General features: G+C 40.0%; 1 protein-coding gene across 3 annotated transcripts in view; it reads left to right on the top strand.

Moving 5' to 3' along the window:
- The window catches only part of fat3a (FAT atypical cadherin 3a), a 208623-nt gene that overhangs the window by 77770 nt on the left and 112834 nt on the right, over window positions 1-18019 (top strand). Inside the window, exons 6-8 of one of the 3 annotated variants that reach the window (XM_073493717.1) lie at window positions 1645-1713; window positions 7335-7474; window positions 17324-17599. In XM_073493717.1, the coding sequence (XP_073349818.1) occupies window positions 1645-1713; window positions 7335-7474; window positions 17324-17599 (485 nt within the window). Of the gene's footprint in view, window positions 1-1644; window positions 1714-7331; window positions 7475-17323; window positions 17600-18019 lie in introns of all 3 variants that reach the window. The other 2 variants (XM_073493710.1, XM_073493718.1) reach the window with 2 other exon arrangements.

The following is an 18019-nucleotide window of genomic DNA, read 5'->3' as shown; positions in this document are numbered from 1 at the left end:
TTTTCAAAGTTTATTAAACTTGTGTTAAAATAACTTAACACTTGGCATGGCACCCCCTTTGGTCCTCAGCAATACAATTGACAAGTGTGACACCTGATTGGCTGCAGAATGCTGCAGCTATGCATCTCATGGCGCTATATCAGAGGGGTAAAGATCTGCCAGTAAACTAATGCAGCACCAGCATTTATGCAGGTACTTGCAGCCACCATAGTGGGGATGTCAAGGTCTACTAAATGTTTTCTTTAAATGATATCGTCAATACTTCCCATCCACTACATTTCCTTTGGTTCCCAGCAATACACCCGCACATATGAAGTCTATTGGATGAACGGTTCTCGAGGTATTATAGGGAAATGCATACATACAAACAGATAAATTATTCATGACTTATTTTGTTCTTTTCATAAATCTTTGCTTGGAGGAGGTATTGTACACTCTCAATAAAGAACATTCTGAAAGATTTTGAAGCCAGTTTTACATTCCCCTATAAGTGGGAAATACCCAGCATGGCACACTTAAATCCCTTTGATCTGTCAAATGTCACTTTTAGCCACTTGGATGGCTTAACCAGATAATGTCAAGCCTGGTGCACTAAACTACATTTTTGTGCATTATGTGTGGTGACAATTCTAGTGTGGTAGAAGTGACTCAAAAATTCTAATTATCAGTACTATATATTAGTACTATCAACTATATAGATTGACAGTTCCCCAGCTGCGTTGCATGTACTATGGACTCCAGTCAGCCCAAACTAGATGGACAACAGCAACTAGAATGGACGACGGTTCCATCAATGCACCATCCATCTTTCCTTTTGTTGTAACTGGCCAGTGACAGTCCATGTGTACCCAGCTGGAGATACCTTCTGGCTTGTGCTTCTGGCTCTCCATAGCTCTTCCACTCCTTCTCTCTCTTTCTTGCATTTTTTTCTTTCTCTGTCTGTAGACATTCTTTCTCACTTGTTCATTTATAATTTGTTGGTGTGTATAGATCCATTCTCTGGAAGCCCAGCTATTACAGTCATAATAAGTATAAAACAAATAAAACAATCACAAGTGATTGTTTAAATGTGTTCATATAGCACAAAGTATAGAAATAATGTAAGTCATGTAATGTAACAGATACATATTTTTCAGAAGTACAATTTTTTTATACTATGAAGAAGAAGTTCATATGCATACTTGTAAAAGGTATCAAAACCTTGGTATAACAGATATCATGCTAGATATCATTTGTCAGAGTACTGTCTTTTCTGGTGCATGTATTGAGAAAATAGTATAAAATGATATCAATAGAAAAAGAGTTACATTTATATTGAAGTTATTACTTTGGTAAGGTTAGAGAAAGCAGTTGCGATCAGAATATGTATCAGTGTAGTAACAAGGCATGATTCAATGTAGCAGTGCCAAACCAAAATGACTAAAAATTTGTTTTTTAGTAGACTACATCTCATGGCTCAGGATTAGCCAAATATTTTGTCATAGGTTCTATAGCAGTCACTCACTTGTCTCATCAGTCTGTATCCTCTTCTCCTCTGTTCATTGCATTATTTTCCTGTCCTCCTGTCTACCTCCTTCGGTCTCTTATGTCTGTTCTGTCTCACCCTCTCTCTCCTTTCTCTCCTCAATGCTTCATGCCTGGAAGGTCCCAGGTCTTTCCGTGAGATGTTCTATATTCTGCAGAGCGCTTGTGGCAGGAACTGTTCCTCAGAAGGTATCTAGTTTCCAACTTCCACTACTCCTCTTTGCTGTCTACTTCATTTCCTTTCTTTCCCGTTGTCCCCTTTGTTGACGCTCATCGTTCACCCCTGTGCTTCTCATCTGTGCTGCTGGCCTTACAGTGAATTGTTGGTTGGAGTTGGGCCAAGGGGAAAAACTGCATAGCAGCTCAGTCTGAGTGTACATTTGTCAATTTGTATGTGTGTGTGTTTCACATTAGTACTACATTGCAGCATAGGTTAATTGAGGGGATGGGGATGGGGCTTTCGTAAAAAGTTGTCAAAGTCTTTTTATCTGCTCCCATGGCAACAACCCTGGGGTTACCTTGGTGACAGCTCTGTCTAATGACCTGCTGTTAGCAGCACCTGTACACACACTCCCGATGCAATTAACACATGCATTCATATAACACTTTTTACACACGCAAACAAATCTCTCACTATTTTCCTACCCATGAGCTAGTCTTGCCATACTTTAGCTAATGCCTATTAGCATAGGCGAAGCCCTCAACTAAACTCTACTGGACTTTTTAAATAACTCTGTGTGCATAGCTGGCCAATCAATACAAAACTTCTGTCTGCCAGGGTCAATAGGTAGAGGACCTGCAGCCAATAGAACCAGGGTTTGAACCAGGACAATATTGTAACCTTTGTTCTCTATCACAGGCCCTGGAGTCTTCTGGTAGAGTGGGTGGTGCTCAATGAATAGGCTTGTTCAAGATCAGCCAGACATGCGCAGAATTGATCAGCAGCGATCATCGCACTATGTATGCCGGTTAGATCTATGTCCAACTTGATCACGACTTACTCTAACGTCATGTACACGTGGGCAATGGTAATCTCACTGGAGATGGAGAGATATTGATCTTATGTGTCTGATTTTGAAGGTTAAGGCTATACAGAAGACATGCTGTATGGCCAATGTGGAGACTAAATAGCCTACATTCATATAATAAACAGCATATTATAAACAGCACACAATAAATAAGTATATATCAATATCATTAGACTAATTTATTTTCGGCCTTTATTAGCGCTCTGTAATACAGCAGTGCTGCGAGCTAAGGAGGAAGAGTCGGGGGAGGTGTGCCAGGGCAGAACGCTATCCCAGAAGGAGACATTACAGACTCCTTTTCCTGTCGATCATTATGTAGTATGTGAGATCTCTCCCCAATAAGAGTATATAGACACCTGAGACATCAGGTCATTTAACAAAAGTTATCAGTTAACTGTAGTGGAGTAAAATGTGCAATATTTGCCTCTACAATGTAGCGTACAATTATAAAGTAGCAGAAAACTGAAATACTTACCAAGTTATATATATATATTTACATATATATATAATGCAGGGCGGCTGTGGCTCAGGGGTAGCACCAGCGTCTTGTTATCGGAAGGTTGCTGGTTTGATTCCCCTGGTCTGCATGTCGAAGTGTCCTTGAGCCAGATACTGAACCCCAAAACTGCTCCTGATGTGCTCGTCGGCACCTTGCATGGCAACCACCGCCATCAATGAATGAATGAATGAATGTATGTATGAATTACTGTAAGTCGCTTTGGACAAAAACGTCTGCAAAATGCCCTAAATGTAAATATTTATATATATGTGTGTGTATATATATATATATACATATATACATATATATATATATATATATATATATATATATATATATATATATATATATATGTATATATATATATATGTATATATATATATATATATATATATATATATGTATATATTTACACATATATATATATTTACACATATATATATATATTTACACATATATATATACATATATGTACAGTAGGTGATTTGAGGGGGGATGAGGGGGGATGCTGTCCCCCTTGTTAGCAAAATTACCAAAAAGCATCCCCCTTGTTAACCTGCCATCACTCTCCATCCGCTAGTAGCAGATAGTGTGTTACAAATCACAGGTGGCTGCGATCAGCTCCGGCGCACAGTGAGGTCAAGCCATGCATGGCTGCTTTGCATTCTGGCTGCCTGGTCTATTTTTTACGTAAGCCACCACAAACTGCACAGAGCAGATCACGCGGCAGGAAGTCAGAGACACAGGAACGGCATAGAGCATCCGGCAAATCTTCAAAATAAAAGATGGTAAAGAATTCCAAGGGGTCATGTAACTTAAAATGACCCTGCTTGTAGTGTATTGTGAGAAACATGAGAAAACCCTGCCTGAATAACCTCAGTCCGCTGCATACAATTTAAAGGTGTATTCACTCATTACTTTAATACAGTTATAAAAAGACAATTGTAGTAGGGAGAGAAGGAAGATAACTGGATACAATGGAATTGTAGAATTAGAAATGTCACAGTTATGGTTAAGGCGTCCTGCAACAATGTCCTCTGGGAGGTGTACATAGGTGTGTCAGGGCAGGGTGGTGCTCCCATCAGGCCATCCCCCCTGTTAAAAATTAACAAATCACTTACTGTATATATATATATATATATATATATATATACACATATATACGTATATATGTATATATATATATACACATATATACGTATATATGTGTATATATACATACAGTATATGTATATTTACTTATAAATGTATATATACGTATGTATACATATACATATATATACACATATATACGTATATATGTGTATATATACATACAGTATATGTATATTTATTTATAAATGTATATATACGTATGTATACATATACATATATATATACACATATATGTATATATACGTATACTGTATGTGTGTATATATGTGTTTATATGTATATATGTGTTTATATGTATATATACATATATATATAACTTGGTAAGTATTTCAGTTTTCTGCTACTTTATAATTGTACGCTACATTGTAGAGGCAAATATTGCACATTTTACACCACTACATTTGACTGATAAACATATGTATATATATATATATCTGTATATATATATGTATTTGTGTATGTATATATGTATGTATGTACATATATGTATACATACACACACATATATATGTCATCGTACCTTATCTCTCTCTCTCTTTCTTTTTGCTAATCATCATTGCAGATGGATGCACTAAAGAGGGGTCTCAAACGGCCATTTCTGGCACCCTCCCCCTCCCTCGGACCTGTGACCTGATGTCAGAAATATAATATAAACAGGCCTGCAAAATATTTTTTTAAATTTAATTCTTACATTTGTTGATTCACACCAATTTAAAATATGCCTTCAAATGCTATTGGAATAAAAAAAACAATTCTATTTAAAATGCCTTTTGCAATGCAAATGATTTTTATTTTGATGTAGACAAGTCACAGGAAAAGCAATGTGTTCAGTTAGGACCACTGTCAATTCATCAAAAATGCATCTACAGAGGAAAACAGGGAGAAATTACTAAGAAGCAGTTTGATGAAGAGCTGCAGGCAACAGGATGCTCACCTCCAACATCTCAGTGAGGTAACAACTCCTTCTCCCTTATTAAGTTACAGTGATTAGCTTGGGGCCACTGCTGGTATTGTCTTCTTGTAGGAGGGCCACTTCAGTGTTTCCAAGAAAGCGCAATATATCTGAATTTTATCTGAATATTATTAACATAATAATACAAAAATGCAAACTGAAAATCGCATATGTTTTTATATGATTCGTTTTTAACAGTTAGTTCAAATATTTTTCCTTACTCATAAATCACTGACTGAAACCTTGCACTGAAATCACAAATGATAAACATTTGTAATTTTCTCAATTTCTTGGTTCACCTGGTAGCATTTCTGCTCAGATTTAGTTTTTAACAGTGCACATTTTTTTCATCTATTTGAACCTTGCTTTTTCATATTAATAACTTATTTGAACCTTGCACTAGACTTGCCGTGGTTGTCTGTGTTCCCGGTGTTACCTGGTGGTTGGGCCTAAACTGATTACATTACTTGCCAACTACCCCCACAGTCATTTTTCATTTTAAAGAATCAATAGTATGACAATGGACGCAACGTTTACAAACTGGGGGAGGCGTCTACTCTGTGCAGCAGTAGGGACAGCATGCCTGTTTGGCAAAATGTCCAATTTAAACTCAGTCATAATAGTAAACCTGATAAAGTTAATCAGGGAAAATGAGTCGTTACCTCACTGAGAAGTTGAGGGGTGAGAATCCTGTTGCCTGCAGCTCTTCATCAAACTGCTCTTTCTTGTTCAATACACCCACAGACTGAATAAAACTACTCCCAGACATATTTAAAACTGATCCAATGTCTACAAATGCCAGGGGCAGTTTGAGACCCCTGCTATATAAGCATGCAAGCAAGGATGCATAAAATGCATTTTATTTTATTGTGTCATATATTTTTATAAATTAGATTTGCAAAAGTTTTGAAAATGACAAAATGCATTTAACATGTTTATTGTGGTGCATTCACACATACGATACCGAAGGCAGGCATTTTCTTGTTTCTCAATAGCCTGAAGCTTGCTGGACTACACATACTCAACTCTGAATGCATTGTCATCTTATCACCATAATGATGCATTTCTCAACTGATGTGTTTTCCACACACTGCTTTACTTTTTAAAATCATGGTAGCTCTTTTAAGTTCTATCAAAGACAATTAGGAAGCTGTTGATGACAACAGTGAGTTTTTCCTATATTTAGTTGTTTTTTTTTTTTAATTAGTTGAGTGTTGGGAGTTATGTGCAGTCCAGTCCTGCATTGTGGGTTGTCTCTAGATTGAAGATCCCACACTGGTTTTCTCTTCAAAATATCACCAGTGGGCTATAATAATCCTTTGGCCGTAAGATACAAGGTTCACCTTTTAACCATTCCACAACAAAGGGTTATACAACAAAATGCAAATGGTAGTCCCTTCTCCTCACAAAACAAAATATGTATAAATGAATGAATAATAAAATGTCATAAAAACTGTTCTGCTCTGTCGTCTGGTCGTACTGCAGCAGGTCCATTTTATTTTCCTGTGACAGGACATTAGCCAGAAGTAGGCAGGGTTGTGGAACAAACTTAGGTCCAAACTGGGTTTGCTTAGCTCTTGTCCCGGCTCTCTTCCTTCTTGGATAACTGACCAAGATGGTCAGAAGATTATATGAGCAGCGAACAATTCAAGGTCCACTGCACTTAATGCAATCCCTACGCTTCCTTTTGTATTTCAGTATACGGTATACAGTATAAGTAATACTCACTTCAGTAATAAAGGGGAAAAAAAGAACAAAGTTAATGCAAACATGTTTTGTTATTACTAAGAGCTACTGTTCCCTCTCTCTATATCTCTTTCTTAAACATTCACACTCACACTCACACACACACACACATGTTGTCGCTGCTTGCATGGCAAGTGCTCATGCTTTGTTGTGCTGCTGTGATCTTGTGCAGGAGTGTGTGGAGCTAATATGTCTGTGTGTGTGGGTGTGTGTCTCCAGTCATGTGCTGTAGTTAGTCAGTTCCCTAACTGACAGTATGCAAACGTATGCATTACAGCAAATTTGCGATTGTGTATAGGACATTTCTGCACATGGTTGAATGTTTGAATTGTGCTGTGCTGTGTGTGTGTGTGTGTGTCATAACGGTCTGTTATATTGACACTGTGTGCACCCCCTTCTCCTGTCTGACCTCCCTCCTCTCGCGGAGCAGGTGGGAACACCAACAGTGTGTTCGATATAGAGAAAGCTGTGGGTACCATCATTATTGCCAAGCCTCTGGATGCTGAACAGCGTTCCTTCTACAACCTGACGGTGCAGGCCACAGATGGGACCAACACTGCATACACACAGGTACCACATAACCTTTATTTCACCAACTGTTTACTATTTGGTGGTAAACAGTTATAGGCTTATAGGCTACCTTACTAACTGTTTATGAACTTCAAATGCTTATGCACCAGATAACAGTGCATGTGTCCACATAACTGCACCAGCTCCAATAAGTTAACCAAGAGGTAAGGTTGTTAGGTTAGGTTAGGTAAGGTTAGGTTACTGTTGTTGAACCATGGTTTTGCTCTTTTGAAAGGTTATAAGCTGTCAAAGGCTCTTCTGGCATTAATCTATAAGAGTCTGAACAAAATGAATAATAGTTATTTCTCTCACATGCAGAAATAAGCCTGCAGATGACTTATAACTGCCCCTTTCAACTGGATAACTGTAACATTAGACATTTCTGCAGCAGTCTATCGTTACCAGTCACCAAAGTGGTTAGCTAGCACCTTCTAATATGGTTATATTCACGGGAGAAAAATGACAGACCGTCATCGTCTCTTTGGTCTGGGAACTCACTGACCGTTTATTCTGCACATGCTCACAAAAACATCCCAGTGCACGCAGGCACACACGTTCTAATATGACATCACTGAGTAGGCTATTTCACATGGCTTCGCTACTCATACTATCAAATATGCTTAACAATAACACAATGGGTCCACATCAAAGAGTCTTACATGGTCCAAGTTTAAATTTGATAAGAATATAACTGAAAATGAACACTTAATCCATGTTTTTTAAGGAAATATTCAGACGCCTGTCAAAATGTAACCTCAGAATACCCCTGCCCAAGAGTAATAGGAGCATTAAACTGATTTTAGTTAAATGACCTGATGTGTGTATGTTTGTTAGTTAGCTAGTTTTAGTTACTTTATTTACCTTATTTCCTAGGGTTGTCAAGCATTAAAAACAAAGACTTAAAGACGTTTATGTCATCTACCAAGCTTGGCTTGTGGTGTTATAATAAAGGCTGATTTATGGTTGCACGTAGGCTCTACACAGAGCCGACGCTGTAACCTATGCAAGTGGCCTACATCGTAGTGAGCATTTATACATATACGCTGGCAGGTCTGCACACACACTGTCTCCTTCGGGTCACAGCTGTGTCTGGGAGAGAGAGCGGACAGGCAGAATGTCTGCAGGGAGGGCCGTGAAACCCGGCTTGAGCGTCTTGGTTTTGGCAAGTCTGCCTTTGCCCATGGGCTGCTCATTGGGGTCAGTCTGCCCTTCAGACATTCAACCTGTCCACACTTTCTTACCCATAGGCTCTGGAGGAAGAGCAGCAGCCAGCTGGTCATGAGAGACTGCAACAGCTAAAGAGTGCAGTGTATTTATTGGGAAAATTACAGGTCACAAACTCTGTTAATAGCACCGCCGCTAAGCACCGGAGGAGAAGCCGGAAAATGCGATGCTTCCAAGCAACCAATCACAGTCATTGTGGTGCACGTCACTGTGACATGCAGTTACATTTCTGGGGAGGTGCACATCAGGCTATACAAACAGCAAAACACATGAAATTGCAAACATTTGCATAATTTACAAGTGACTGATATAAACTATATTTGAAATTGTCAAAAGAGTTGAGATCTCTACACACTGGCCATATACCATCGGCAAATAAAAGGACATTATACCTATTTCTAACAAGTGATTAAGAAATATATAAGAGCTCTGCTATTAGCTTATTGTATTAATAATCAGATGTGTAATGATTGTTGTCATGATTACATGAAGTTATAATGAAGTTATAAAAATTAGAAACAGTTATAGAATCGAATGAAGAGATTAGTCAGACAAAAGTAATATACAAGCTGAAGTGGGGTTAAAGGTCGAGATTTCACAATGAGTTTGCCAAAAAAAAAGAGGAATAACAGTTGACCATTACGTCATCATGCTACTGGAAGCGGCTGCAGGGCCTTAAGAGGTAGTAGGCAAAGTCTCCCTCTTAAGCAATAGATGGCCATCTGAGAGAGTATAAAAAACACAGCAATAGAGGAGACGATGTTCTTCCTCCACTCTCCTACCTTGGATTAACCCACATGACGGAGTGAGCAACCAGCCTCAGCTCTTTTAGAATAATCTTTATTATATACTGAATTTGATCTTTATCAATAGGTATTCTTGATAATAATTGATAGTAATTAAGATAAGTTTGAGCTGTATGCTTTGCCATTGCTAAAACTTTGTGATAAACCTTCAACTGTAGTCAAAGTAGAAGTTGTGGACATTGATTTTATGATCCTTTGATGGAAGTAAAAAGCAGGTGATAAGTGTGTAAAATATCTTAAATGGTCTTAATGGTTACTCTAGCCTACCAAATTGAAACAGTCCCTTAGGTAGCAGGGTAGACGTTTGGATGCAGGCAGTGAGAAGCTAGGCGAGTCTTCTCCCTACCAGCTTAAGCAGTCCCTATTTAAATACATATTAAAGCAACACCTTGTAGGTTTAGTTACCTAACCCTTTGTAGCGGAGAGCTGGTCCAGGACCTCCTGAACAGGGGTAAACTTGGGATCTAACAATTGGCGCCCAATGTAGGGCATGGTGGCAGGAGTCACCCAAAAGAACCCCAGCGGAGAGCTAGCCGGTGTTCGTGTGAGATGACCCGAGGAAGGCCTGCAGCAGAGAGGCCATCTGCCCAGTGACGGGAGATCCGCCAAAGCAAGGGGAATCTCCAGACGACCAGCAAGGATCCGCCGAGTTGCCAGACACACAGAGAATCACAGGGAGCAAGCGGGACAACCGATGCCCATCGAAGGACGTAGAACCAAGTTCAGCCAACAGCGCAGAATAGCCCATCCGGTCTGCCAATCATCCCTGACTCAACGGGTTACAAGAGGCTTTGAGAGGCAGACAACTCAAAACGACAAAAGAGACAACGTGGTTCAAGGGACTCAGCCACCTATGCTGGAGGAATCAGGGCTCCCTGACTCAATTGGTGCAGAGATCGAGGAACCTGAAGCATCAGGAGTGACCCATAGACTCCCATGCAGTATCCTCCTGAGGGGAGATGGGGTCGACACCTGGGATCCAGCAGTAACAAGCTTCTTCATGAGGTGTAATCCAGGCAAGGAATACCACTCCCTCAAAGAGGAAGTTCCAGGAGGCCAAATTTGCTGTGTCCTCAAAGACTGAAGTATGTGGTCGATACAACAGAGAGCACAGAGTGGAGCAGCTTAAGCTGATTCCTAACTAGAAGAAGACCAGGAACCAAAAATGGCAAACAGGACACAGCACCTGCCACCCTACGTCAGATTGGTCATTGGCTGTGTCCAAATTCAGGGGCTGCAGCCCTCGAAGGGTGCATTTGAAGGCCAATTATGTCACAACGCTGCACGAAGGCTGTCCAAATTCGAAGGCTCCTTCAAATGCAGCCCACAAATGCAGCTTTCATTTCCCCTTTTTGGAGGACGCACCGCTACTATCCTTCGCGGCCTGCTATATCCCAAGATCCTTTGCGCACCGCTGCTCAGTCCCGAAACAGAAGAGGAAGCAAGAGAAAATGGCGACATCAAGTGGCGCAGACATGACATTCAAATTTAAGTAATGGGTTTATACTCGGTTTTTAGTCATTTGAACATCCAACGCCAGATATGTTAAACTTCAAGGGACTATAAAACCTCCTAATTTCAACTTTCAGTTAAAATACGTGACGCTGGTAATACTATGGTAAATATAGTTGTTATTCACCAATGGGTTAATGTTTATTTTGTAATGTTGATAATTCAATTTAGATTTGACACATTGTACACACACAGATAAATGTACACGTTTGATAGATTTGAACCAAAACTTTTGAAGAACTGTCCAGCCCATTGATTATTCTCAAAAACAAGTTGTGCTCAAAAGTAATTGTAGAGATCTGGAAACATGGTGGATGTAATAAAACAAAGTCAGGCGGGCTGAGAAACACAAGCAGTGAGATAATCAGACAGGTTGGAAACAAGCCAGTAGTTTATCCAGATTATCAAAACTACTTTGTTAAAGTATAATGCACATTAAATGCTCGTTCAATTATGCTTCCATCCCTCATAGAACGGGAAAACTGTGTTCACAAAACAAAGAAAGTACAGCAGGTCAAACTTGAAGCAGGAAGTGGGTCTGTAAACTGTAATCAATGCTCAGTCGACTCACTAAAACTGCAGGAGCCTATCTTTATAAAGCCAACAATGTTGATATACACTCGGTCAGAAAGGTGTTAATGCAAATCTGCAGTCAGTGTTTAGCACAAAGTCTGTGGTAGTGTTAAATTAGAATGCAGTTGTCATTATAATGGAATATCATCACCTCCACTAAGTTCAGCTTCCAAAAGAACCAAAGTTGGATTCACACCTCTGATACAATGTCAAGCCTAATTTAAAATCTACACAAATATAGGATTTCAACTGGTTTCTAAGGTTATGAAGTTGCCTGTTTTTTTGTAATTTTGCCTTTTCCCTGTTTTTTACATTTTCTTTTAGAGACATACTTCTTATTCACACACACACACACACACACACACACACACACACACACACACACACACACACACACACACACAGACACACACACACACACCTGTAAAATGGGAAGAAGGCTCCCAGATGGAGGGCCAGCATGCCACCAGGGAATGTCTCCACAGTTGAGCAACAGACGGCGTACTGTTGCAGCAGGGTTTAAATTTAGACTTCTTGCCTGGTAGCCCTCAACTCCTGTTTCTGTTTCCCTTCACGGGTCTCTGTTTTCTCTGGATAGGAATTACTGCGAACTCAGGCTCCTTTTTATGGATGTGTTGCTATTTTGTAATTTCTAATCCTAACAGAGTTCACTGTGTTTATTTTGGCAAAGTCATAGTTAGCACCACGGTTGAGCGGTTAGCACTTTCACCTCACAGGAACAGGTCCTGGGTTTAAATCTAGCCCTTGGTCTTTTGTGTTCTCTAAGGGCTTGGAACTTTCCACCTATATGGGCACGGTCACACATATGTGAATACAAGCAAATGACCATCGCGTGCTGGTGCTGTGAGGCACACAGAACTTGGTTTTCTGGTTTGTAGTCCATTTGACGGGTCAACCACACACAAATTTGCTAAGGTTATTGCTACCACTTTGCCGATCAATTAACCCTAACCCTAATGTGATGTAAACAGAGCTGAGTGTTTGTCCACTGCCCTGCTGTCATATGCCATTTGCTACTGTCAAGAACACCACATTACATGTGAGTTTCACTAGAGAGCACACTTGCCGAGGTGTCTGGAAGTGTGGGGGCAGGTTTTCAGTCGCATTCCTAGCAGTTTTCTGTATTGTCTGCAAATGATCTGTGTAAGTGAAATTTCACAGCAATTCACAGTGCAACTTCATGTCTAAAATCCCACTTTTCATGCAGTGAGAGTAATTTTCTTTGTATAAGAAAGATGACACCCAGGCACACAGGTAAATTTCAGCCATTGATGGTTTTAGGTATACCATGACTTGGTTCTAGTGGTAATCAGCTTGGAGTAAACAGTCTGTAGAAAGTGATCTGCAAGACCAAAATGAGGATGGGGAAGGGCTTTTTAGCTGCAAGGAATGTTTCTGTAAACATGGTCCAGGGTTACAGTTCTGAGTTGTGTTTGATTAAAATCACCAGGTGCAATAAAAACAACATCTGGTTGTTTTGTCATGTGACTGCCAATGACCCTTCTGTAGTTTACATCTTGAGGAATGTAAACAGCATCAACAAAGACACTGGTAAGGTAAATGACCTGCATTTTAACTTTGAATTACACATCTGGTTAACACCACATCAAGCATCAAAAGCACTGATGTAAATACAGAGTGTTGTGGAATTTCAGCCCGCTTGACCATTCAGGAGAGATGAAGAACACTCATAGAGACCAATGACTTACGTTGAAGTAGTTTATACAAACTTGCAAGGATGAACAAAATAACAGCACAACTGTATGCAATGTGCATTGTCAAGTTAATCCCTCCCAAACCTTCAGCAGTGTCTCGTTATATCCTTCAAGCTCAGAAATGTGGGGGAAAGTTAGTCTGCTTACAGCAGATAGGTTGAAGGCCATCCTATGAGTTTACACAAACAACAGCTTTGGTTTTGTAGACATATTGAACTGCTGAGTTTGCAAAGACCATGAGAGATATAAACTCATAGATCAGACATCACTATGCCCCAGTGACGTGCGGTCAGGAGAGGCAGGGGAGGAAGAGCCTCACCTGTCATCATGGAAAAAATAAAATATATAATAAACAAATAAATTAAATGGTTATATTTATCAAATGGTTTGAACTATAAACTCATTTTCCATTTAACTTAAACAATTTGGATAGTTTTTTATTAAAAATCGCTGAATTTTCACATTTCCGTTCAAATACGGGGAAGAGACACACAGTGAGCTAGCAACAATCTTAGAGTCCATGGTTACGAGCGAGTCAAGTGCAGTGATATTTTTTCCCCCTCTCGCCCGCCTGGATTTACAATGGAGGATTTTATATCCAAGCTCAAACAATTTTCTAAACTGGACTTTCAATCGAAACAGGAGGTAATAAATAAAGGAAGACCAACACCGGTAACAGCAGCAGTAACAGCAGCAGTTGCCGTGGCAGGGCAGTGACTGCCTCAGACACCGGCAACTGGAGTGAAAGGCAGGAAGTGCCACTACTAGCTGCTTCTGCCATGAATTGAGCCAGCCCTTGCTGTCAAATGGTGAATAATCTACTCTGTTGGGTTCATATATTTGTAAATCTGATTCTGATGGAGTCAGTGCCTCACCAGCCATGAACCTCACCGCACGTCACTGCTATGCCCTCATCCATACCTTATCGGGCCTAACGTGTATACAGGGTAAGTATGACATCGTATCTTGTGAGGCCAGAGTGTTCTGGACCTTAGATTTTTCTCCCACACAGAGTCCGATTCCCCTTGCCTTTGCACAGTCTTGTGCTCTGTCAGCTGTGAAGAAAGAATCCTCTAGTCAAGTACAATAGCTTGGTCCAGGATGTTAAATGGAGCAGGTCTCTGTAAAGATGTGTGCACAACAATCTTTAATTTAGCATTGCTGGGTGAGCTTGAGTCTTTTTACATCCATTTTAATTTCCTGCAACCGGACATTAGCCAGGCTGGGTTGTGGAATAATATCAGTCAAGCTAGTTTAGCTTAACTATTATCCTGGCTCTCTTCTCTTTCTTCCTGTGTTGGTCACAATGCATGCAGTGAGGTTTGGTCCAGTTGATCAGGCTTGGTCATCGGAAGATGTTGTGGGTAGTGATCATCTCAAGGTCCGCTGCACCAAATCCTATTCCCATGGTTCCTTTTCTAATCTTGATGACTGTATATCTTTCATAGGCAATACATGCTTCAGTAATGAAGGTGTAAAGATAGCAAATTGAAACAAAGACCCAGAACCCAGAACTGTCAATGTTTTTTATACATGACATAAATCACACCTCACCAGCTTTAGTTTCTTTAAAAACATTATTATTTTTTATTTATTTATCTAAAATGCAGTCAAAATTTTTTTAAAAAATCTGTCACATATAACATCTCCTGGATTTTCTCACTTAGATGAACAGTCAAATTTAATTTAGGTAAAATTCTGGTTTATTATAATCTGGATTTTATTGTAATAATAGTACAACAACAATATTACATATATTATCCCTAACTGTGATAATAATAATTAAATCAGGGGTTTTATAGTTGAGGGATTACGGTAGAGCTAATGAAGCCTACACATGTAGCAGCCGTAGCTCTGCTATAGATGACATGTACAGTGGCTACCACAGGGAGACCACAAGAACTGAGATCGATTAGCTTTCGGTGCTTGTGTTTTCTCCTACAAGTTTCTGCTGTTCCTCAATTGAACAGTTTAACCAAAAATGAAAATTCAGTCATAATCTACTCAACTCCATGCCGATGGCAATTCAGGTGAACCTTCATAGTCCACAAACCATTTCTGGTGCTTCACATCAGAACAGTGTTGCAGCATTCTCCTAAACAATTGAAGATCAACAACAAAAAACTGAAATGGCTCCATTAAACTCATTCAGCATATTCTTAATCCCTAGAAGCCCTGCAGTCCCATATTGATTCAAAATTATGTTTTTCACACCCTTTATTTAAGTCCAAATCTTTCCTGTAGCTGCTAAGCTAAAAGTGCACACCCCCCCCTGAAGTGAAAGGGGGGTGTGTGGCTCTTCAAATCACTCTACTTCATTACTGTGGACTAGCTGTATGGAGTCATTTTATAGTTGGGTTTTTTTTTTTTTTTTTTTTTTTGGTTGTTGCATTTTTTACATTTTAAAACATGTCCTCATCTACTTCAGTTATTAAGACTAATAATCGATCAAGCTATCCTTCAAGTTTCAGTTATTGTCTTCTTTTCAGTAACACACTTCTAACAAAGACCTGCAAGCTATCTATCACAAAGTGAATTAAAGAAAGTAAACATAGTGACAGCTTTTTGGTGATTTGGTGGGGACGTAGTTGGTTTGGATGCGTGAAATCTGATGCTAAAATCAAAAATGCACGCCATGGATATCTACGCAAGTCCCTTGCATCAATTATAAATACAGTCTAAGACACTTTATGTTGGATTTTTCTTTCATTTGTCACCCTACTCTGCCTCTCTTACTGCAGCAGCCTGCTAATCAGTCTGCCCAGACTGGTGCTTTTTCATTCTGGCATAACGATTTTTGTCACCAGCCACACTGCACCAGATCCTGACCTGTTTTCTCCCCCTGCTTTCCTCCACACTGTAGCAGCAGCTTGTCTCCTGCTGCCCCTGGCTTCCAGCCCTGGTCCCTTACCTGACACAGGGCTGGAATCCTGCCTCCCTTGCCCCAAAACTCTAAAGTGTGCAGCTAGCAACACTTTTTTCCCAATTAGTATGTACAGTGTCAAGCTCAGTGATGCATCATATATTTCTGGTGAATGGGGTTTGCATCACTTTCAGTGTCAGGAATCTCAGTACCTAACCCAGCAATAGCTCAGTCTTGGATTATTTATATACAGCCCTTTCATCCTTTGCTGATAAACTGTATTTTGTCCGCTAAAATTGTCAAAAGAGTTGAGATCATAACACACCGGCCATATACCATCGGCAAGTAAAAGGACATTATACCTATTTCTAACAAGTGATTAAGAAATATACAAGAGCTCTGCTATTAGCGTATTGTATTAATAATCAGATGTGTAATGATTGGTGTCATGACTACAATGAAGTTACAATAAAGTTACGATGAAGTTATAAAAATGAGAAACAGTTACAATATTGAACGAAGAGATTAATCAGACAAAAGTACTATGCAAGCTGAAGTGGGGTTAAAGGTCGAGATTTCACAATGAGTTTGCAAAAAAAAGAGGAATAACAGTTGACCAGTACATCACCGTGCTACTGGAAGCGGCTGCATGGCCTTATAAGGAAGTAAGCTAAATCTCCCTCTTAAGCAATAGACGACCAGCTGAGAGAGTATAAAAAACACAACAACAGAGGAGACGATGTTCTTCAATGAGACAGGTAAAACTTTATAACTGGGTTGTTATAACAGCAATGGCTGGTGGCAAAAGTGGATTCTTGGTCTGTCGCTGCTGTTATAACAGCCCGGTTTGACTAGTTCCTTGCTGTATCTGCCCCTTGAGGGAAGTGTTTCATCTCCACAGGGACACAAAGGGTTGTTGCACAACTAATCGACTGTTTTTGAAAGTTCATAACAGTAACATTTTCATATGTCAATCCTGTAATCACTGTTTTGGCTCACCGAGGCAAAGTACATTTCTGTGGTGCTCTCATGCTCTGCTTGACAAACTACTGTGTGTCAAGCACAGGATAGTATAACTCATTCACTGATGCCTTCTTTCATCCCTTTCCTTCCTTTCTCTTTGTACATGTTCCAGGTTCATGTCACTGTTATGGACAACAATGACAACCCTCCCATCTTCTCCCAACCGACCTACGATGTCACTATATCTGAAGACACGCCACCTGACACTGAGGTGGTCCAAGTCATGGCATCGGACCGTGATGAGCATCACCGGCTGACCTACTCTCTGCAGAGCTCCATTGATCCCAATAGCATGCGTCTTTTCAGCATTCACCCCACCCTGGGTACCATCTACACTGCTCAGAGGCTGGACCACGAGGCCTGTGCCCAGCACATCCTTACTGTCATTGTAAGTCTATGTCTCTCTGCCAGTTACGCATATTTTAGATATTGTGGCTGTCTTAGCTTAAGAGTCTTGACTCTTTGGACACCTCAGTTTCCACTGAGTGTGTCCAGTCTTTCCTGCATTGTTGTTCGAATTATAGTCTCATCTAAAAGTCATTCAATTTCCTTGGCCATTCATCGTGCCCCTTTCCAGACTGTTAAGAGCAAGCAAGAGCAGGCAATTATAACTGCAAGCTCAAATTAGTTCTTATACTGTAGAACAGGTGTACACAAAATTCATGGCTCAATATGTGTGTGTGTGTGTGTGTGTGTGTGTTTGCGCGCGCGCGTGCGTGCGCATGTGTGTGTTGGAAGAACAAAAAAATAAATGGTGGCTAGACAAAAGGCAGACAAAAGAAATCACCAACATAGCTGACAAGGAATG

The sequence above is a fragment of the Pagrus major genome, chromosome 2, assembly GCF_040436345.1.
Source record: "Pagrus major chromosome 2, Pma_NU_1.0".
NCBI classification, from domain to species: domain Eukaryota; kingdom Metazoa; phylum Chordata; class Actinopteri; order Spariformes; family Sparidae; genus Pagrus; species Pagrus major.
The sequence above is the reverse complement of the archived record's forward strand: the minus strand, read 5'-3'. Positions and strand labels throughout refer to the sequence as shown.